The sequence below is a fragment of the Pleurodeles waltl genome, chromosome 12, assembly GCF_031143425.1.
Source record: "Pleurodeles waltl isolate 20211129_DDA chromosome 12, aPleWal1.hap1.20221129, whole genome shotgun sequence".
NCBI lineage: Eukaryota > Metazoa > Chordata > Amphibia > Caudata > Salamandridae > Pleurodeles > Pleurodeles waltl.
The window spans coordinates 99,296,050-99,319,826 of NC_090451.1; the positions used below are offsets into that span (position 1 = coordinate 99,296,050).

The following is a 23,777-nucleotide window of genomic DNA, read 5'->3' on the forward strand; positions in this document are numbered from 1 at the left end:
CTTCCTGGCAGAATTTCTCCATGTGCAACGGTGTACTTATTTGGTGGGGTTTGGGGTCCAGTACTTACACCCAGTTGTGCCTTTGAAGCGAGGGAGACTTCAAAGGGAGAGCTTTGAAGTGCACAGTTTCCGTCCTCCTTTCTCTGGCTCAAGACACACTACAGGGGGTTGTGCAGCTCTTTGTGTGGGGACAAGCACAGCCCTATTCAGGTAAGTGTCACCCTCCCATCTAACCCAGGAAGAACTGTCACCCTGGTGATGAGCCATCAGCATGTGAATGGCACACCTCAGCTCCTATTGTGTGTGACTTCCTAGAGGGAATGCACTAACCCCAGCTGACACCTACCCCAGACATGTATTCAGAGACAGGCAAAAGGCACAGAATTGTTAAAGTGAAAAAATGCCAACTTTCTAAAAGCGGCAATTTCAGAGTTGCAACTTAAAATCTGACTTTACCATAAGTTGTGATTTTAAATTGTGAGTTTAGAGACACCAAACTCTAACTATCCTGTCCCAATTGGAAAGTGCACTTATAAAATGTAATAAGGTAATCCCAATGTTAACCTATGGCACAGATAGGCCTTGTAGTAGTGAAAAACGAACTTGAGAGGTTTTCACTACCTGGACATGTAAAACCTACAAGTATATGTCCAACCTTTTAAATACACTGGGCCCTGCCCTTTGGGCTGTCCAGGGCCTAGCTTATGGGTAACTTAAATGTATTAAAAAGGAAGGTTTGTGCCTCCTAAATGGGTTACCTTGCCAGGTTGACATAGGTTAGAACTACACACAAAGGCTCAACAATGGCAGGCCTGAGATATGTTTAAAGGGCTACAGACGTGGGTGCACAATCAGTGCTGCAGAGCCACTTATAGCATTTAATTTACAGGCCCTGGGCACAGGTAGTGCACTTTACTAGGGCTTACAAGTAAATTAAATATGCCAATTGTGGATAGGCCAATGTTACCATGTTATAGGGAATGCACCTTAGCACTAGTAAGCGGTGGTAAATTGCCCAGAATCCTAAATCCAGCAAAAATGAAGTCAGCAAAACAAGAGGTCAGAAGGCAAAAAGTCAGGATGCCAGGTTTAACAACAATTAATATACATAACCAGCTTAAACTACACAAACATTAGAAATTCTAAAGTTATAATTATAAATGTAAGTTATAACTTATATAATTATTATATATATATGTGTGTGTATGTATAAAAATGTGTGTGTATATATATATATATATATATATATATATGTTCGATGGCATGTGTAGCTGCAGATACACATGCTGTGCACATCCCGCCATCTGGTGTTGGGCTCGGAGTGTTACAAGTTGTTTTTCTTCAAAGAAGTCTTTTCGAGTCACGAGACTGAGGGACTCCTCCCATTTCGACTCCATTGCGCATGGGCGTCGACTCCATCTTAGATTGTTTTTTTTCCGCCATCGGGTTCGGACGTGTTCCTTTTCGCTCCGTGTTTCGGGTCGGAAAGTTAGTTAGAATCTCAGAAAAAACATCGGTATTGTTTGCGTTCGGTATCTGGTTAGTTACAACAGATCGACACCGAATTTTGAAGAGCTCCGGTGGCCCTTCGGGGTTTTTTCGATCCCCCGTCGGGGCCAGGTCGGCCCGGCCACGTGTGACTTCAAGGCTGGTGGAACGGACCCCATTCCGCTTCTGTCCAAAATGCCATAACAAGTATCCGTATACGGATCAGCATCTGGTCTGTAACTTGTGCTTGTCTCCAGAGCACAAGGAAGATACTTGTGAAGCCTGTCGAGCGTTTCGGTCGAGGAAGACATTAAGAGACCGAAGAGCCAGAAGACTGCAGATGGCGTCGACGCCGACAGGACAAGAGCGTTTCGAGGAGGAAGAGGAAGCTTTCTCTATCCACGAGTCGGACTCGGAAGAGCTCCAGGCCGAAGAAATGCCGAAAACCGTGAGTAAGACGTCAAAACATAAGACTCACGAGAAGTCAACAAAAGCCCAGGGGACGCCACCGCCAACAGGCCATGGCTTAACCCAAAAAATAGGTGACCGATCCAAGGCACTGAAAAAGGGCACGCTTGCGGCGAAGTCATCCGACTCCGGTCGAGATACCGCCACACAGCAATCTCGGACCCGAGACATCGGCTCAGAGAAATTTCGGCACCGGGACAGCGCACCGAACAAGTTCGGCACCGAGACACCACCACGCCGAAAATTAAAAAGGTTTCTTCGGAGCCTAAAAAGACGTCCGAAAAAGTTTCGGTTCCGAAACATCCAGCCTCGAAGCTGAAAACAGGTTCCTATACAGAGGAACAAGGATTGTCCTCCCAAAAGCAAAAACATAGATTTGGAGAGGAACTTGAAGCAGTAGAGCCAGACCATACTCGAAGAAGGCTCCACATTCAAGAAGACACAGGGAAGATAACCACTCTTCCCCCAATTAAAATAAAAAGAAAACTTGCCTTTCAAAAAAAGGACAAGCAGCCACAAGTAAAGGTAGCAAGGAAAACAACTCCACCACCATCAGTGCACACATCACCGGTAGCAACTCCTCCACTGATGCACTCCCTGACTCATACTACAATGAGTCCAGATGATCCCGATGCATGGGACCTTTACGATGCTCCAGTATCGGACAACAGCCCAGACTCGTACCCTGCCAGGCCGTCCCCACCTGAGGACAGTACATCTTACACACAGGTGGTCGCAAGGGCAGCTGCTTTCCATAACGTCACCTTGCATTCCGAACCAATTGAGGATGACTTTTTGTTTAACACGCTATCCTCCACTCATAGCCAATACCAAAGCCTACCTATGCTCCCAGGAATGCTAAAACATTAAAAACAAATCTTTCAGGATCCTGTTAAAGGCCGAGCCATAACTCCAAGGGTGGAGAAAAAATACAAGCCACTGCCAACAGATCCAGTTTATATTACAACGCAGTTAACACCAGACTCCGTAGTTGTCGGGGCAGCTCATAAGAGAGCGAACTCTCATACCTCGGGGGACGCACCACCTCCAGACAAGGAGAGTCGCAAATTTGATGCTGCGGGCAAAAGGGTTGCAGCACAAGCAGCAAACCAGTGGCGCATTGCCAATTCACAAGCACTTTTGGCAAGATACGATAGAGCTCACTGGGATGAGATGCAACATTTCATAGAACACTTACCCAAGGAGTTCCAAAAAAGAGCACAACAAGTGGTGGAAGAAGGACAAAGTATCTCTAATATTCAGATACGGTCTTCAATGGATGCAGCAGATACAGCTGCAAGGACAGTAAATACTGCAATAACAATAAGAAGGCACGCATGGCTGCGCACGTCAGGGTTCAAGCCGGAAATTCAACAAGCCGTGCTAAATATGCCATTTAATGAACAGCAGTTGTTTGGGCCGGAAGTCGACACTGCTATTGATAAACTCAAAAAAGACACTGATACAGCAAAAGCCATGGGCGCACTCTACTCCCCGCAGAGCAGAGGCACATTTCGCAAAACACCTTTTAGAGGAGGGTTTCGAGGGCAACCTACAGAAACCACAACATCACAAACAAGGCCCACTTACCAAAGCCAGTATCAGCGGGGAGGTTTTCGGGGGCAATATAGAGGGGGACAATTCCAGAAAAATAGAGGAAAGTTCCAAAGCCCCAAAACTCCTCAAAATAAGCAGTGACTTACAAGTCACACATCCCCATCACATAACACCTGTGGGGGGGAGACTAAGCCAATTTTACAAACATTGGGAGGAGATAACAACAGATACTTGGGTACTAGCAATTATCCAGCATGGTTATTGCATAGAATTTCTCAAATTCCCTCCAACAGTCCCACCGAAAACACACAGTATGTCAAAACAACATATAGATCTTCTAGGACTAGAAGTTCAAGCGTTGCTCCAAAAAGAAGCAATAGAATTAGTACCAAAACAAGAATTAAACACAGGAGTTTACTCACTGTACTTTCTAATACCCAAAAAAGACAAAAGTCTAAGACCTATACTAGATCTCAGAACATTAAATACATACATCAAATCAGACCATTTTCACATGGTTACATTACAAGAAGTAATCCCACTGCTCAAACAACAAGACTACATGACAACACTGGATCTACAGGATGCATATTTCCATATACCAATACATCCTTCACACAGAAAGTACCTAAGGTTTGTATTCCAAGGGATACATTACCAATTCAAAGTGTTGACATTCGGAATAACGACTGCGCCAAGAGTTTTTACAAAATGTCTGGCAGTAGTAGCTGCACATATCACAAGGCAGCAAATACATGTGTTCCCGTACCTAGACGATTGGTTAATCAAAACCAACACGCAAAAACCGTGTTCCCAACACACAAAATATGTCCTAGAAACCCTACACAAACTAGGTTTCTCAATCAACTACCCAAAGTCACACCTTCTGCCGTGTCAAACACAGCAAATACCTAGGATCAACAATCAACACAGTAAAAGGAATTGCCACTCCAAGTCCACAGAGTCCAAACATTTCACAATGTAATACAAGCCATGTATCCAAAACAAAAGGTTCGATGGCATCTGTCGCTGTAGATACGCATGTTTTGCATAGCTCGCCATCTGGTGTTGGGTCGGAGTGTTACAAGTTGTTTTTCTTCGAAGAATTCTTTCGAGTCACGGGACCGAGTGACTCCTCCTTTTGTCTCCATTGCGCATGGGCGTCGACTCCATCGTCGATTTGTTTTTTTTCCGCCATCGGGTTCGGACGTGTTCCTGTCGCTCCGAGTTTCGGAACGGAAAAACAGCTAAATTTCGGAAGATTTTCGTCGGTATTGTTGCGTTCGGGATCGGCGTAGTTAGAATCAACACCGCATCGAAGAGCTCCGGAGCCCTTCGGGGTAGTTTTCGATCCCCCGTCGGGGCCTGCTCGGCCCGACCGCGTGTAGAAGAACGCCGATGGAACGGACCCCGTTCCGTTTCTGTCCCAAATGCCACAACAAATACCCCTATACAGACCAACACTTGGTCTGTAACCTGTGCCTGTCACCTGAGCACAGTGAAGACACTTGCGAGGCCTGTCGTGCGTTCCGGTCCCGAAAAACACTCCGAGACCGTCGAGCCAGAAGACTTCAAATGGCGTCCACGCCGACAGCCCACTGAGAGTTCGAGATACAAGAAGAGGAAGAAACCTTTTCGATACACGAATCGGACTCCGAGGAATTCGACGATCCACGAACCGTGAGTAAGACGTCGAAAACCACTCATAAGAAGATTGTCAAGGCCCAGGGGACGCCACTGCCACCAGGCCATGGCTCCACCCATAAATTCGGTGACCGACCGTCGGCACCAAAAAAGGCCCAAACAGTGCCGAGACCGTCCGCCTCCGGTCGAGACACCGGCACGCAGCCTTCTCAGGACCGAGAAAGTGCTGGAGACATACATCGACACCGAGATAGCGGTGTAGACACGGCTCGACGCCGAGACAGCGGCACCGACTAAGATCGACGCCGAGATGTTTCGACTCCGAAAAAGAAAAAAGTCACCTCGGAGCTGAAAAAAGATGCAGACAGGGTTTCGGTGCCAAAACAACCTGCAACCGACCCAGTTTCAGGCTCTTATACAGAAGAGCAATCAATGACCTCCCAAATGCGAAAGCATAGGTTTGAGGAAGACCTGCAATCCACCGATGTAGACCATACGCAGAAACGTATTTTTATACAGCAGGGGACAGGAAAGATAAGCACCCTTCCCCCTATTAGGAGAAAGAGAAGACTGGAATTTCAAACTGACCAAACACCACAAACAAAAATGGTGAAAAAGGTTACTCCGCCACCCTCTCCTCCACCTATAATTCACGTCTCACCAGCACAAACTCTATCACATTCCCCGGCTCACACCACCATGAGCCAAGGTGACCAGGATCAGGACGCATGGGACTTATACGACGCCCCTGTGTCAGATAACAGTCCGGAGGCATACCCTACAAAGCCATCACCACCAGAAGACAGTACTGCATATTCTCAGGTGGTGGCTAGAGCAGCACAATTCCACAATGTAAGCCTCCACTCAGAACAAGTCGAGGATGACTTTCTATTCAACACCCTCTCCGCCACCCACAGCTCCTACCAAAGCCTGCCTATGCTCCCTGGTATGCTTCGGCACGCAAAAGACATCTTTAAGGAGCCGGTCAAAAGTAGGGCAATCACACCAAGGGTGGAAAAAAAGTATAAAGCGCCTCCTACAGACCCTATTTTCATCACTACACAGCTGCCACCAGATTCTGTCGTTGTAGGAGCAGCTAGGAAAAGGGCCAACTCCCACACATCTGGGGATGCACCACCCCCAGATAAGGAAAGCCGCAAGTTCGATGCAGCTGGAAAGAGAGTCGCAGCACAAGCTGCAAACCAGTGGCGCATCGCTAACTCTCAGGCACTACTTGCGCGCTATGACAGAGCCCATTGGGATGAGATGCAACATCTCATTGAACATCTACCCAAAGACCTACAAAAGAGGGCAAAGCAAGTGGTTGATGAAGGACAGAACATTTCAAACAACCAGATACGCTCCTCCATGGATGCAGCAGACACAGCTGCAAGAACAATAAATACATCTGTGACCATCAGAGGGCATGTATGGCTACGAACGTCTGGGTTTAAACCAGAGATTCAGCAGGCAGTTCTCAATATGCCATTCAACGAAAAAGAACTGTTCGGTCCAGAAGTGGACACGGCGATTGAGAAACTTAAAAAAGACACGGACACTGCTAAAGCCATGGGCACACTCTACTCCCCGCAGAGCAGAGGAAATTACAGCACCTTCCGCAAAACACCCTTTAGAGGGGGGTTTCGGGGTCAGGTCACACAAGCCAGCACCTCACAGGCAACACCATCCAGTTACCAGGGACAGTACAGGGGAGGCTTTCGGGGCCAATATAGAGGAGGGCAATTCCCTAGGAATAGGGGAAAATTTCAAAGCCCCAAAACCCCTACAACTAAGCAGTGACTCACATGTCACTCACCCCCTCCACACAACACCAGTGGGGGGGAAGAATAGGTCATTATTACAAAGCATGGGAGGAGATCACTACAGACACTTGGGTTCTAGCAATTATCCAACATGGTTATTGCATAGAATTTCTACAATTCCCTCCAAACATACCACCGAGAGCACAAAATTTATCAAAACATCATTCCGAGCTCCTGGAGATAGAAGTTCAAGCACTATTGCAAAAGAATGCAATCGAGTTAGTACCAAACACAGGAGTTTATTCACTGTACTTCTTAATACCAAAGAAGGACAAAACGCTAAGACCAATCCTAGACCTAAGAATACTAAACACATACATCAAATCAGACCACTTTCACATGGTCACACTACAAGAAGTGTTACCATTGCTGAAACTACACGACTACATGACAACATTAGACCTCAAAGACGCGTATTTCCATATACCAATACATCCATCGCACAGGAAATACCTAAGGTTTGTATTCAAAGGAATACACTACCAATTCAAGGTACTGCCTTTCGGTTTAACAACCGCACCAAGAGTCTTTACCAAATGTCTAGCAGTAGTCGCTGCACACATCAGAAGGCAGCAAATACATGTATTCCCGTATCTAGACGACTGGCTAATCAAGACCCATTCGTTAATAACGTGCTCACACCACACAAATCAAATCATACAAACCCTCTACAAACTAGGGTTCACAGTCAACTTCGCAAAATCCAAAATTCTGCCGCGCAAGGTACAACAATACCTGGGAGCCATAATAGACACATCAAAAGGAGTAGCCACTCCAAGTCCACAAAGAATTCAAAATTTCAACAACATCATACAACCAGGGTTGTGGAATTCCTATCGCCCGACGCCCGGGACATCTTGTTTGGGGTCAAGGGCAACAAGTTTTTATGTTTACTTTGTCCTTGGGACAAGTAGGCCCAACCCCCTGCAGCACAAACCCTTTGGCTGCCTGTTTACAGAGAGTTGAACTCTCTGCAGTTGAGGTAATGTGTTTCCAAAAGATAATGCTGTTCGAACTTGTATTTATGGTTCATTATTTGAAAGACTTCATTATTAGGGTGCGTGCTGTAAATAAATGTTTTAAGGTCACACTTCACTACTGACGTTGGTTCCAGTACAAAAAAAAAAACGTGTACACACATTTTTGAAAAGTTTAGGCTAAGTATAATGCTCCCAGAATGCTCTCTGATTATATGCAAATGAAGTGTCATTTAGTAAAATGTGTTGATGCATGCTAGTATTTCCCAAAAACATTTCTAATGGAAAATCAGTGTAACCATTTTCAACATGATTATGGGAAGCATGAAAATAAACAAACACTGACAAAGCCAACTGATCTGACATATTTTTATAAGTCTTTTAGTTTCATCAATGCGTGTCTTATTTTGACATGGCTTTTGTAACACTTTATTGTTGTGGGAGCTACCAGGCCCTCAACATTGTAACAAACATTGGCAAAAAAAAAACCAAAAGTTTTTGAACTCTTAAAGCACACGTTGCCACCAGCGGCATAACAAAGGCCCCGCAGCCGCCCTCCAGGGGGCCCCGTCAGCACAGCACCTGCCCTGAGTGAGTCTGGAGAGGGGGCTCCTCCATGTTCTTTGCAAAGGGGCACCCTCCAGTTTCGTTACGTCACTGATTGCCACTGTAGTTCCTGACACTGAACAAAACTACTTTGTGTGGCAATATGCTCCTTGTGGAAGAGCAGAATGCGATCACTCACAGTAAAGCCAGCCGAAAGAGAGAGAAATAGAAGTTTAATAAAAACAAAATGTCTTTGTTAACACCAGACCTAATTAGGGACCAAGACCCACATGTAGGTAGCTTTTTGCATGTCGCAAACAGCGACTTTCGCTGTTTGCGACATGCAAAAAGCACATTGCGATGCAAAACCCAGTTTTGCGATTCAGTAACCTGGTTACCGAATCACAAAACAGGTTTGCGACTCGCAATTAGTAAGGGGTGTTCCCTTCCTAATTGCAACTCGCAGTGCAATGTAGGATTGTTTTGTGACCGCGAACGCGGGCGCAAACCAATCGCAGTTTGCACCCATTTCAAATGGGTGCTAACACTTTCGCAAAAGTGAAGGGATCTCCATGGGACCCCTTCCCCATTGTGAATGTCACTGTAAAAAAAAATTCAGAGCAGGCAGTGGTCCTGCTCTGAAAAAATGAAACGAAAACGTTTCATTTTTCGTTTTTGTTATGCATCTCGTTTTCCTTTAAGGAAAACGGGCTGCATTACAAAAAAAAAAACCAAAAACTGCTTTATTGAAAAGCAGTCACAGACATGGTGGTCTGCGGTCTCCAGCAGGCCACCATTCGTGAGGGGGTCGCAAATTGCGACCCACCTCATGATTATTCATGATGTGGGCATTTGCGAAGCCCTTGCGAATCACAGATGGTGTCAAGGACACCATCCTACATTCGGATTTGCGACTCGCAATTTGCAGGTCACAAATCTGAACCTACCTACTTGTGGCCCCAAATTCTTAAAGAAAGTCACAAAAGTGCACCCATGGTATATGTCGTACCCCGTTAAAATATTTGTGAACTGTATTTTAGCGTGGGTAAATACGATGTGTAGATTTGCTCATGTGAAAATCTATTGAGCATCTGCAAGTTCATTTTCCCTCCAGCCACTTTCTTCCCAACCCTGGAAGAAGTTCTAATTCTGCCATTGTCAGGAGTAAATGTCCAACCTTTCTTATTATGGGAAAATATTAGAGAGAAGCTGGTAAAAATCTTTAAAACATGCAGGTTAGTAGGTTTGCAGACTCAAAGGCATTCCAGCCCTGGAACTATTGCTTACTGCTTCCTCCAGCCCCAGTATGCAGATCTGCAGAAAGGTGGCAAAATAAGGAAATTGTTACAGTAGGGATTGAAACTCCAAGTATTCAAGCCCTACTATGGTAGTAGCCCTGGTATAATCAGAGAGGCTATTAATTGCTGCCATAATTTGTCGCCACACTACATGGCACCAAAGGGACAAGTAGATCTTTTTACAGGACAAGTAGATTTGAGAAGCAACCTGTCCCCTGGACAAGTAGATATTTTAATAAATTCCACACCCCTGTACAACGCATGTATCCAACACAAAGAATACAAGCAAAGATGATATTACAACTCCTAGGCATGATGTCTTCATGCATAGCCATTGTCCCAAACGCAAGACTGCACATGAGGCCCTTACAACAGTGCCTAGCATCACATTGGTCACAAGCACAGGGTCACCTTTTAGATCTGGTGTTAATAGACCGCCAAACTTACCTCTCGCTTCTATGGTGGAACAATATAAATTTAAACAAAGGGCGGCCTTTCCAAGACCCAGTGCCACAATACGTAATAACAACAGATGCTTCCATGACAGGGTGGGAGCACACCTCGATCAACACAGCATACAAGGACAATGGAACGTACATCAAACAAAACTGCATATAAATCACCTAGAACTGCTAGCAGTTTTTCAAGCACTAAAGGCTTTTCAACCAATAATAGTTCACAAATACATTCTCGTCAAAACAGACAACATGACAACAATGTATTATCTAAACAAACAAGGGGGAACGCACTCAACGCAATTGAGCCTGCTGGCACAAAAGATATGGCGTTGGGCAATTCACAACAAAATTCGCCTAATAGCACAATTTATCCCAGGGATTCAGAATCAACTCGCAGACAATCTCTCTCGAGATCACCAACAGGTCCACGAATGGGAAATTCACCCCCAAATTCTGAACACTTACTTCACGCTCTGGGGAACACCTCAAATAGACTTGTTTGCGACAAAAGAGAACGCAAAATGCCAAAACTTCGCATCCAGATACCCACACAGGCAGTCCCACGGCAATGCCCTATGGATGAACTGGTCAGGGATATTTGCCTACGCTTTTCCTCCTCTCCCTCTCCTTCCTTATCTGGTAAACAAACTCAGTCAAAACAAACTCAAACTCATATTAATAGCACCAACTTGGGCAAGGCAACCCTGGTACACAACGCTGCTAGACCTATCAGTAGTACCCCACATCAAACTGCCCAACAGGCCGGATCTGTTAACACAACACAACCAAAAGATCAGACCCCCTGATCCAGCATCGCTGAATCTAGCAATCTGGCTCCTGAAATCCTAGAATTCGGACACTTACAACTTACCCAAGAATGTATGGAAGTCATAAAGCAAGCCAGAAGGCCATCCACCAGGCACTGCTATGCCAGTAAATGGAAGAGGTTTGTTTGCTACTGTCATATTAATCAAATCCAACCATTACACGCAACCCCAAAACATGTAGTGGGTTACTTGCTTCACTTACAAAAATCTAACCTAGCTTTCTCTTCCATTAAAATACACCTTGCAGCAATATCTGCATACCTGCAGCCTACCTATTCAACTTCCCTATATAGGATACCAGTCATTAAAGCATTCATGGAGGGCCTTAAAAGAATTATTCCACCAAGAACACCACCTGTTCCTTCATGGAACCTCAATGTTGTCTTAACTAGACTTATGGGTCCACCTTTTGAACCCATGCACTCCTGCGAAATACAGTTCCTAACATGGAAGGTTGCATTTCTCATCGCCATTACCTCTCTAAGAAGAGTAAGCGAGATTCAGGCGTTTACAATACAAGAACCTTTTATACAACTACACAAAAATAAGGTCGTCCTAAGGACTAATCCTAAATTTCTACCAAAAGTTATTTCACCGTTCCATCTAAATCAAACAGTGGAACTTCCAGTGTTCTTCCCACAGCCAGATTCCGTAGCTGAGAGGGCACTACATACTTTAGATGTCAAAAGAGCATTAATGTATTACATTGACAGAACAAAGAGCATCAGGAAAACTAAACAGCTATTTATTGCATTCCAAAAACCTCATGCAGGAAACCCAATATCAAAACAAGGTATAGCCAGATGGATAGTTAAATGCATCCAAATCTGCTACCTTAAAGCTAAACGACAACTGCCCATTACACCAAGGGCACACTCAACCAGAAAGAAAGGTGCTACCATGGCCTTTCTAGGAAACATCCCAATGCAAGAAATATGTAAGGCAGCCACATGGTCTACGCCTCACACATTCACCAAGCACTACTGTGTAGACGTGTTATCCGCACAACAAGCCACAGTAGGTCAAGCCGTATTAAGAACATTGTTTCAGACTACTCCCACTCCTACAGGCTGAGCCACCGCTTTGGGGAGATAACTGCTTACTAGTCTATGCAAAACATGCGTATCTACAGCAACAGATGCCATCGAACTGAAAATGTCACTTACCCAGTGTACATCTGTTCGTGGCATCAGTCGCTGTAGATTCGCATGTGCCCACCCGCCTCCCCGGGAGCCTGTAGCAGTTCGGAAGGTACCTTCAACTATTTGTATATATATTATTTTAACCTTAAATAGGTACATACTTAGTCACTCCATTGCATGGGCACTATTACTACAATACAACTCCTACCTCACCCTCTGCGGGGAAAAACAATCGAAGATGGAGTCGACGCCCATGCGCAATGGAGACAAAAGGAGGAGTCACTCGGTCCTGTGACTCGAAAGACTTCTTCGAAGAAAAACAACTTGTAACACTCCGACCCAACACCAGATGGCGAGCTATGCAAAACATGCGAATCTACAGCGACTGATGCCACGAACAGATGTACACTGGGTAAGTGACATTTTCAATACATGTCAAAATGGTAATGAAACTGCTAGGCATGATGTCTTCATGCATAGCCATTGTCCCAAATGCAAGGCTGCACATGCAGCCCTTACAACAGTGCCTAGCATCACAATGGTCACAAGCACAGGGTCAACTTCTAGATCTGGTGTTGATAGACCGCCAAACATACATCTCGCTTCAATGGTGGAACAGTATACATTTAAACCAAGGGCGGCCTTTTCAAGACCCAGTGCCACAATGTGTGATAACAACAGATGCATCCATGACAGGGTGGGGAGCACACCTCAATCAGCACAGCATCCAAGGACAATGGGACATACAGCAAAGACAGTTTCATATAAATCACTTAGAACTGTTAGCAGTATTTCTAGCGCTGAAAGCATTTCAACCCATAATAACCCACAAATACATTCTTGTCAAAACAGACAACATGACAACAATGTATTACCTAAACAAACAGGGAGGGACACACTTGACACAGTTGTGTCTCCTGACACAAAAAATATGGCATTGGGCGATTCACAACCACATTCGCCTAATAGCACAATTTATTCCAGGGATTCAGAATCAGTTATCAGACAATCTCTCTCGGGATCACCAGCAGATCCACGAATGGGAAATTCACCCCCAAATACTGAACACTTACTTCCGAATTTGGGGAACACCACAAATAGATCTATTTGCAACAAAGGAAAACTCAAAATGCCAAAACTTCGCATCCAGGTACCCACAACATCAGTCTCCGGGCAATGCGCTATGGATGAACTGGTCAGGGATATTTGCGTACACTTTTCCCCCTCTCCCACTTCTTCCATATCTAGTAAACAAGTTGAGTCAAAACAAACTCAAACTCATACTAATAGCACCAACATGGGCAAGACAACCTTGGTACACAACACTACTAGACCTTTCAGTAGTACCTCATGTCAAACTACCAAACAGACCAGATCTGTTAACACAACACAAACAACAGATCAGACATTCAAATCCAGCATCGCTGAATCTAGCAATTTGGCTCCTGAAATCCTAGAATTCGGGCACTTAGACCTCACACAGGAATGTATGGAGGTCATAAGACAAGCTAGGAAACCTACCACTAGACACTGCTATGCAAATAAGTGGAAAAGATTTGTTTATTACTGCCATAATAATCAAATTCAACCCTTACACGCATCTGCAAAAGATATAGTAGGATACTTACTACATTTGCAAAAGTCAAAACTAGCTTTCTCTTCCATAAAAATACATCTTACTGCAATTTCAGCTTACCTGCAAATTACGCACTCAACTTCATTCTTTAGGATACCAGTCATAAAAGCATTTATGGAAGGCCTAAAGAGAATTATACCACCAAGAACACCACCAGTTCCTTCATGGAACCTCAACATTGTCTTAACACTTCTCATGGGTCCACCTTTTGAGCTCATGCACTCTTGTGAAATGCAATACTTAACGTGGAAAGTTGCATTTTTAATTGCCATCACATCTCTAAGAAGAGTGAGTGAAATACAAGCATTTACCATTCAAGAACCATTTATTCAAATACACAAAAATAAAGTAGTTCTATGGACAAATCCTAAATTTTTACCAAAAGTAATCTCACCGTTCCACTTGAATCAAACGGTAGAATTACCAGTGTTCTTCCCACAGCCAGATTCGGTAGCTGAAAGAGCACTACATACATTAGACATCAAAAGAGCACTAATGTACTACATTGACAGAACAAAACTAATTCAAAAAAACAAAACAACTATTTATTGCCTTTCAAAAACCTCGTACAGGAAATCCAATTTCAAAACAAGGCATTGCTAGATGGATAGTTAAGTGCATTCAAACCTGCTATCTTAAAGCTAAAAGAGAGCTGCCTATTACACCAAAGGCACACTCAACCAGAAAGAAAGGTGCTACCATGGCCTTTCTAGGAAATATTCCAATGAACGAAATATGTAAAGCAGCAACATGGTCTACGCCTCATACATTTACCAAGCACTACTGTGTAGATGTGTTAACTGCACAACAGGCAACAGTAGGTCAAGCTGTACTAAGAACATTATTTCAAACTACTTCAACTCCTACAGGCTGAACCACCGCTTTTGGGGAAATAACTGCTTACTAGTCTATGCACAGCATGTGTATCTGCAGCTACACATGCCATAGAACGGAAAATGTCACTTACCCAGTGTACATCTGTTTGTGGCATTAGTCGCTGCAGATTCACATACGCCCACCCGCCTCCCCGGGAGCCTGTAGCCGTTTAGAAGTAGATCTTGAACATTTGTACATTTGTAAATATATTACTTTAAAATTCATTATATACATACGTATTCACTCCATTGCATGGGCACTATTACTAGCATACACAACTCCTACCTCACCCTCTGCGGGGAAAACAATCTAAGATGGAGTCGACGCCCATGCGCAATGGAGTCGAAATGGGAGGAGTCCCTCGGTCTCGTGACTCGAAAAGACTTCTTCGAAGAAAAACAACTTGTAACACTCCGAGCCCAACACCAGATGGCGGGATGTGCACAGCATGTGAATCTGCAGCGACTAATGCCACGAACAGATGTACACTGGGTAAGTGACATTTTCCATATATATATATATATTTTTTTTTCTATGATGTTGGCCATCCTAGTCTAACACACTATGTACTCTACACAGCACAACAATCAATTGAGAGGGAATCTTATTGAGCAAAAAACTAGGGAATATTCACCCTATCTAGGCGCACACAGAATCCATATAAATCATCTCCAGAAAACATCCTTATCCCCCACCTACTGAGAGATCAGTGATGCATATGTGGAGGGGACAATGCTTCTTCGCTTCATTAATCACGCTCATGGGGTAGTAATTTGGATAAGGCACATTTTACCTTTTGTCATGTAAAAACTAGTATAGACCCAGAAGTCAGATAATTGATAGTGCCATAAATGCGTTTGTTATTAATTTGATAATCAGTATGACCAGAACATAGATAGTCCAAATTTTCCATTTGGAGGTAATCTGAAATTGCCAGATATTGAGACCACACACATTACGGGGGAGGGGGCACGCACGCTTCAACACCATGTTTAATTGGTCACTTCACAGATCAAACCAAGATCTTGAAACAAAGGCACCCAACAGCCTACGAGGATACATTTTATTCATTGGTCACAGAATCTTGTTGTAGATTAACCAGTTGGCTGGTATCTCAGGATGTAAACTGTATGCACGTTCTACGTACACTGTCTGATCACTTTCCAGTATACTAGGCTTACATTTTTAAAGTAGTGATTTAAATGCAGATGTTAAGGGTATTCATGAATTATTATCAGTCTCCAGTCAGAAAGTGGCATGGGACGCAGTCAAGGCCTACCTCAGGAGAGTTGCACAGCCAGACCATCATGGGTCCTAAGGTAACTCTGAAATAACTTAATATCCTAAAATCCATGCTTTACGATCTTGAGAAAGTACATGCTCAAGCTGGTGAGGCAGCTGTGACGTTAAACTTACATACTGTACTTCTTGAATTTACATAAAACACCTTGCCTTAAGTTAGATTTTCGGAAAATGTGCCACCTCCAGCACCTGTGGATAGGGAGGATGCCCTGGTGGGCCCCTGGCATGAATGCTAAATCCCTCTTGGGCTGCCAGAGTTAATGTTGCTAGAAAGATCAGAAGATGTACGAGTAAATGTTGCCCATTGTATATTCTGCTTTAGATAATATGAGACACCACACTCCTCAAGGTCAACACTATGAGACCATGAATACTGAGATAAAACAAGTATGGCCTGGCTGGCAGTAGGTAGATGGGCAGATATGCACACCTTAGAAAGGTGGTGAGGCACATGCCTGGGGAGGAGCACCGGGGCCAGATGGGGCTCACAAGTGAATTTTGCATTTTTGCCTCATAAGAACTATCCGTTTACCAGGGTAAACTCTTCCCCAGCACTTCTGGGGCAGTGTTAATAACTCTGAAGCCAGGTAATCCAGAATCATCCTGTACATTCTATGTAACATTATTAATCAACACTGAAGCTAAGATACTTGCTAAAATCATTATGACTTATCCAGGGCCGCTGCAGTCTCTTGGTTTATGACATAGAAGGCTTCTGACTCCCTGGAATGGGGCTTCATGAGTGTGACGCTGAGTAGAATGGGGATGGGTGTCTGGTTCATATCATGGACCACTCTTTACAAACCCCACTGCTAGAGTGAGGTTTAATGAGCTTTACCCACACTGATATAACACGAGGGTACTCGGCAGGGATGCCCCTTATCCCCACTGCTGTGTGCCATGCACAACCCCGCTTCAGAGGGCCATACAGTTTGTAGACTGGTGCTTGTTGCTGTCCTCCGGTGCAGACAATATTCTGCTCTACGTGTGTGATGCAAAACGTGTTTAAAGACAACAGGGTAACTTTTAACAAAGTATCTGACTTTGTAGAATGATGGCCAAGACTGTCTTTTTCCTGGCCGAGCTTATTGCCCTTATGAGAATGGTGATGCTTCCAGATTCTTACAGCTGTTTACGAACATCTGTCACTCCACCACAGTCTTTTCATGAACATCAAATACCTAAGGCTGGCAAGGGCAGTCAAGCAGCACCCAGTGAAATGGACAACATTGACCCTACCTGGTGGACTCTCTGCTCCACATTCTGAACTTTGTTTTTGTGCAGCTTCAGGGCACATCACACACTTACGGTTCCATTGGCCCAGGTGAACATTGCATTGCCGCTGCTTTGTTGCAACTCCACACTAATGATGGTGCATATCTGGGTCACAAATGTAGATGGTGAAAAGATGGGGTAATAAAGTCTTCTTTTTCGGGGGCAGACTGCTCTTAGGAAGAGACCTAGATATTGTGCAGGCAGATGAACAGTGGGTTTGTGTACACATAAACAATACATCATTGAACAGTAGACATAGACTCCTCTAGGTCTGATATCTTGGTTGATCAAATTACGCCCAAGCAGGGTTGGAAGCCCTTGGGATTATCGAGAATGCAACAAGTCTTAGATGTGCACATAGTGAAGATGATTTCATGCACTTGGCCGAGCAATTCCAAGGGTGATGGATTTTTGGAAAGAGATATTAAGTGAATTGCACTTGATGACACAGCTGAAGATGGACGACCCTCACTCCTAATAATGTTACTAGGATATGTCTGAGAGATCCTGATCCCCAATAGATACACAGCCTTGCCCAGCGTGGTAATGTGCTGGGGTACAGGTCCACTGACTAGGGTTCCATGTGTCATAAAAGACCTGTTTTTTCTGCAATGACTCGCCACACACTTATACATCTCTCCTCCCAATCGCATGATGCCCAAGGGACATCTGGAACCCAAGGAGACAAGACCTTCGCCAAAAAGAGGCGATCTCCTAATCCCTGAACAGTGATTAAGACCTGACCCATTATATATACGGGGCACGCAGGATACACCATGCCTACACATAAATGCCATTGTCTCGGCCCACCAGTAAACCAATGATGATATTTGTATATACCTTGTCATACTGATATGTGTTTTAGATGTTGATATTAATCAAGACTACTAAAAGTGAACACTTTTAAACTCTGGGGTACTCGTACCATTGTTCTGATGCCTCAATGTATGCTGGCAACAGTTTGACTTACAGTCTATGGTATTGCTTTATGAAGTAAATACATTTGGAAAAATATATCCAGTTGGAAAGGGATAGAACAGTGGCCGAAAATGAAGGTGATATGTAAGCATACTCATGCGTAGAGGTCTCTTTCCAACAACTAAGGCTGGAGGGGAAAGCCAATAGGCTTCACTTGTGCGTTAAGGCCTCTGGGGGCTCTGGATGTTTCTGATAAACTGTGACAGTCTCTTTGATGCCGCCATCTTGCTTTCATACCCTTTCTCGCTTCTCCTCATTCAGTCCCCATTCTTTTCTCCGTTTTATGCTTTCCAGTCCCTTTCGGCCCTTCAATCTCTAACCCTCTTACTTTTTGCCTCTCTTCTGCCTCACTGCCGTCTTGTTTCCACCTGGACAATTTCACTCTACCTTCTGATCTCTCCCTGTTTGTTTCCGTACTCGCGCCACTTTTATTGGCAACATATTGTTATACTTCTTTAATCTAAACTCTTTGCTGGTCTTGAGAGTATACCAAATGCCATCGGCTTCTATTCATCCATTGTAATCAGATATTTCTCTCTCTTTCTCTATCTCTCAGGAAACGTTTGGGTTTATTCCATTTATGCCCCAAATTATACAGACCCCGCTGCCTCAAACTACTGCCACAAGGGGCTGTACCTATACGCCTTCTGGATCACGACGTTGGTCTACATTTTCCTGGGGCTGATCCTCGCCATTGGCTGCTGCATGGTCCTCTGCTTCTGTTGCATGTCGTCAAGAGGCTCCTCGGAAATCCCTGAGTAGAGTGACAGCGACGCGCCCAGCTCCTGATCGACATTTCAGTAGACTTACTATTGTTGGGTGTCAGACCAGCTGGCATCCTCAAAAAATATGTATTTACTGGTCTGCTTGTTTTTCTGTTTTCTTTTGTCCCGTCAGAATCTCTTCTGGTTCCTGTTGCAAGAGGTTGTCCTCTCTGTTGTACTGTCCAAAAGAGAACCCTTTTGACCGAATAAACAAAGACCAAAAGGAGTCCACTAAAACCAAGCCAAATGTACATGAGTATGGGTTTGAAAAACTAAAGGTCACAAAGACCTGATCACTTGTCATGTCATTGAAATATATCATTTGAAGACATTTAACTCCAATATTCTCCAGTAAAAACCCTAACGGGATCGACAGAAGTCAGTTCTTGGATTGAACTGGAATTGTTTATTGCAGCCCCAAGGCCTTTACCTGAACAAGCCAAGAACAACCGCCTAGGCCTGATGCCCAAAAGGGTAGTGGCCAACTTAGTTTAACTTTGACCTCCGCCCTCCTTCTGGCTTCCTGACAAAGGCATCCGGAAATGTTATGTCCGTACAGCTGAGCAGAGGATCATCCCTTCCTTGCACCTCGGACCTTCCCCTGCTACTCCAGTGAGAAAAGTCCCTCTGTCTAAAGACCCTGTTCTTACCCTTTCGGCATAACATTTTCAATGGATCTGGAATTTGGGGGTTTAGATGATTTGCGTGAAAATATGTCTGACAGTCGGTTTTAATTTAAACAAGCCTTGCAAATATCAACAGATTTGGCTTATAAGTTAAAGTGCCTCTTATTCTTGCACTCACACATCCATTGATCCACTCATCCACTGACTCATTCTTGCATGTATCCACTTGCACAACTACGGTGAAACACCCACCCACAAACTAAACAACATATGCATGGTAGGCATATGCCATCAAAAAAAAACTTCCACTCCTGACACACTTATACAAGGTCCTCCACAACATCGGACCTGCCTACTTCAACCCCCACCTGTCCTTCTACATCCCCTCCAGGTAACTTTGCTCAGTGCAACTGGCCCTCGCTACCCTCTCCAGGATCTGGAAGAGGATGGCTGGAGGAAGATCCTTCTCCTACCTCGCCGCGGAGACCTGGAACCCGATGCTTCTCCACCTCAGGCAATCCCCAGCGCTGGCTCAATTTAGGAAGAACCTCAAGACCTGGCTCTTCGACTAACCCACGTCCCTCAGCTAGCACCTTGAAACCCCCTATAAATGATTGATTATTGTACATAGTGCATACTTTTTTTAAGAGTTAAAGCATGCCCTCCATGTTTAGAACCACCATGATGTCCATCTTGAAATGGTAAAACAGTAATACACTTTAAACAATACCATTCCATTATAGTCACCTTATTTGGGGGGCAGCAGCCACGCATGATATGGTGATTAAATAAGCGTCAAACAAGCAACCTGTTAATGCGGCTTAGGGAACTCTTGTATGCTCCAAAACATGAGTGAAGGTGCCAAATTACGGCGGCGCTCTCATATCAGAACTCTGATAGTAGCGCCTCTGGTTTTGCCAGGTCTCATTATTGTACCTGGATTTAGATTCTAGCAAGGCTTTGATTTGGCTACATTTCCATAGTGCAAATAGGAGAGAGGCAGAAAACGATATCTCCAGGGTTGGAATACCCTGTGAGTCAGTGCACTCTCCAAGAAAACATACACATTTAGCGTCATTCACCAACTCATGAACAATCTCTTCCCACTCTGGAAAAGGCTAGAAATGTTCTCCTGACAAGGGCAGGAGTAAAACCCTTTCCAGAAAGGGAAAAATAGTATGTAGGGAAAGTGAATTTGCAATCACTGAGCAGTTTCGAAACACCTGTGTATTTATTTGCTCCTGCAAAAGTGAAGTTCATAAAGATTTGCTAGGTGAATGATTCTCAGATCTACTTAAGGGCATATACTTGGGAGTCCACGTTTGTGGCTAAATTTTCATTTGCTCACAATGATTTTGCACTGTTTCTACATTATTATTTTTTTCCTTAAATATTGGAATGCATTAAACATGTTTTACTTAATGATACAAGAAATAACTGAAGTTGCACAGCAGAATACCAAACCTTTTTTTTCAGGTAGCATTTTTTATTTTGAAAGCAAACTATCATCAGTCTTGCTTTCAGACTTCTTACTTTCAGAGCTCTCCGTATATTTGTATTTAATCAGGGATCATTCTGAGAACGTAAGTAGCCACAAATTAAGGTTTGTAAACATTTGCACACATTTTTAAACAGGAATCCCTCTTCCTTCATGTCCTTGAAAGGCTCGCAGTTATTGTAAAGACTTTGCTTGAATGAACCATGTATATAACTTAAATCATTTACGTATATGGATACAAATCGTGCCTTCGTTGTAGGCAGTCCTCTTTCACAGATCTGTACTTTGGTGCTGTAAACTTGCAGCCAAAGAGTTATTGCTGCAGGTTGGCCCTACTTGCCTAGCGGGCAAAGTAAACTTGAAAATGGTTGGCTTTTAAGCCATACAGTATGTTGTGTGCGTTGGGCATTAGCTACTCCTCAGCCCTGGGCCTAACAAAGATTATCCCAGTGAAAATCTTCTACCCCCAGTGTTTCTTCGAGTATTTGACCAACACCAAAAACCTTGTCCAGTATGGTGATCTGTGAGATTTCATGTAACAAAATACCTATCAACGGACTGTAATACATGGTGATGACAGTTCACTGTTAGAGACCTTGTGGCTTCAATAAATGTTTTTTGCAATAAATAAATAAAGGCCTAATCATAACCTTTTAAAGAGAAACTGATCAGGCCTCTGGCACCGGATACAACCTTTATCAGTGAAATAATGAGGCCTGTAGCCTTTATCATTGGCTGTCATCATAACCAACTGAGGCCTTCTGTATTGAGCGTAAGATTTTCCACAAGCCAACAAGTGCAATACAACACTCTTTATTTTCTTTCCAGTAGAAGTACACAACTTCAGCACAATCAAATGCTGTACTCGAGGTAGCCAACAAGTGGTGACAGCGTAAGCCCCTCTCAGTATTCTTCTAAAAGTTCTTTTCAGTTGATCACATAACATCTGGCTACTGATGTGTTGAAGACAGACCTAGAAAACAACCATATGGCAAACCCCTTCTGTAATCTTTACCCTTTTCCTAGGAACGGCCCTGAACACCCTCCACATGCAATACCATGTATAGCACCACTTATGTCACTTTGCAAATTTGTTACCATATTTGTCAACATACCGTGCTAGCCTAGTGGAGTTAAAGTCATTGTGTAATATTTCGGTTTCTTCCTTATTGTCTTTTCAATTAATTGTGACTCAGTGAAATCATTCCTGCGAGTTGGTGCCAGTCTTATTGTGGGATTCATGAATCAGCCACAACCCCCTTGGGCTGCCCCTCCAGGAGTCAGGACTGAATGTGCACATCTCCTTCACTGCTTTGATGGGTGGGCATGCCCCTCTCCTTTACATACATGACTGGTTGATTACTCCTGACACCCTAGTGCATTTGATCTTGTATCACTCCTAGTCTAGTGTTTGGATCAGGACAGGAAAGTGACAGTCTCTCTTCTCCCAGTCCATATCAAATGTTGATTCTCACTGTGGGGTGTCCATTCTGCCTGCAGTGGTGGTCAGCTCCCTCCTTTGCAGCATTGAGCAGGTGTTCAGTGCCTTTGGCACCCTGAGCAGGTTGTTCTCTGCAGTTCTTGGGGTGTCCACTCTCCCTGCAGTTCTGATCTGATGTTTACTGCTGGTCTGCTCTTCTGAGCAGGCACCTGCTCCCACTGGAACCATGAGCAGGTGGGATTGAGTGTTTCCCCTCCTGGCAGTTCAAGGACATGTTTATTCCCACCTTGCATGCCTGAGTCGGTGTGTATTCTCACTGGGCAGTCATGTGGCTCTATATTAGTCCTGCAATCCTGAGTGCCTCTCTTTCTGCTCTGCTGCACTGAGTAGGTGAGTATTGCCCATAAAACCTTGAGCAGGTTGTTCCCCATCCGCATGAAGATTCCCACTCTACGAGCCTGTGGGTGTATATCCCTCCTGCAGTAATGATCATTTGGTTGTCCCACTATACTGCACCGAGCAGGTGTTTCTCCCCATAGAGCCTTCAGCAGGGGGTGGTTCTGGCTCCGCAGGGCACATTATTATACATTCTCGCTGAAGTGTGAATCAGATTTCTACTCCTCCTCTTGCATTTTCGATTATTCCCAAACCCCTTGGTTGATCAGTGACCCACCTAGTAACTTGATCCCAGGCTTGTCATAAGTTAGCGTGAGGCCTGGGGCCAAAACCTCATGCAGAGTCCTGTGGATGATTTTCCAGTTTGTGTCAGTTGCCCTATGCACCTGTTTCTAAGTATTTAAAAATGTAGTTGAGGGAAAGTGAAAATATGGAGTCTGGTGTCATCTAGTGGTCTTTCTATGTAAGCTTCCCCATTATTAATCAAGAGTGCAGGGTTGTTTACAATTAAAAAGAATCTGTAAACAAATGTTGCTGAGCAAAGCTTGCCCAGGGGCACAATGAAGCCTCTGCTCCCTACAAGTACCCCCTCCGCCCCATGACAGCTGTGGCTGAGCCCACCTTTGCAGTACTAACTCTTTACCAGGTAAGTTTTACAAACCGACACTTCTCCAGACCTACAACTGGAATCAAACCTAAAGTCCCCCATGTGTCAGATTCCATTCTCCCTCCTCTGCTGATCCCAACCCGGGCCACA

The 23,777-nt window shown here is 44.2% G+C and overlaps 1 protein-coding gene across 2 annotated transcripts in view; it reads left to right on the top strand.

Moving 5' to 3' along the window:
- Positions 1-19,300, top strand: part of LOC138267458 (transmembrane protein 272-like) — a 134,798-nt gene extending 115,498 nt beyond the window's left edge. For both annotated transcript variants that reach the window (XM_069216403.1, XM_069216402.1), the window contains exon 5: positions 18,852-19,300. In XM_069216403.1, coding sequence (XP_069072504.1) covers positions 18,852-19,057 — 206 coding nt within the window. In that variant the 3' untranslated portion in view covers positions 19,058-19,300. The remainder of the gene's footprint in view (positions 1-18,851) is intronic.
- Positions 19,301-23,777: the final 4,477 nt, after the last annotated feature.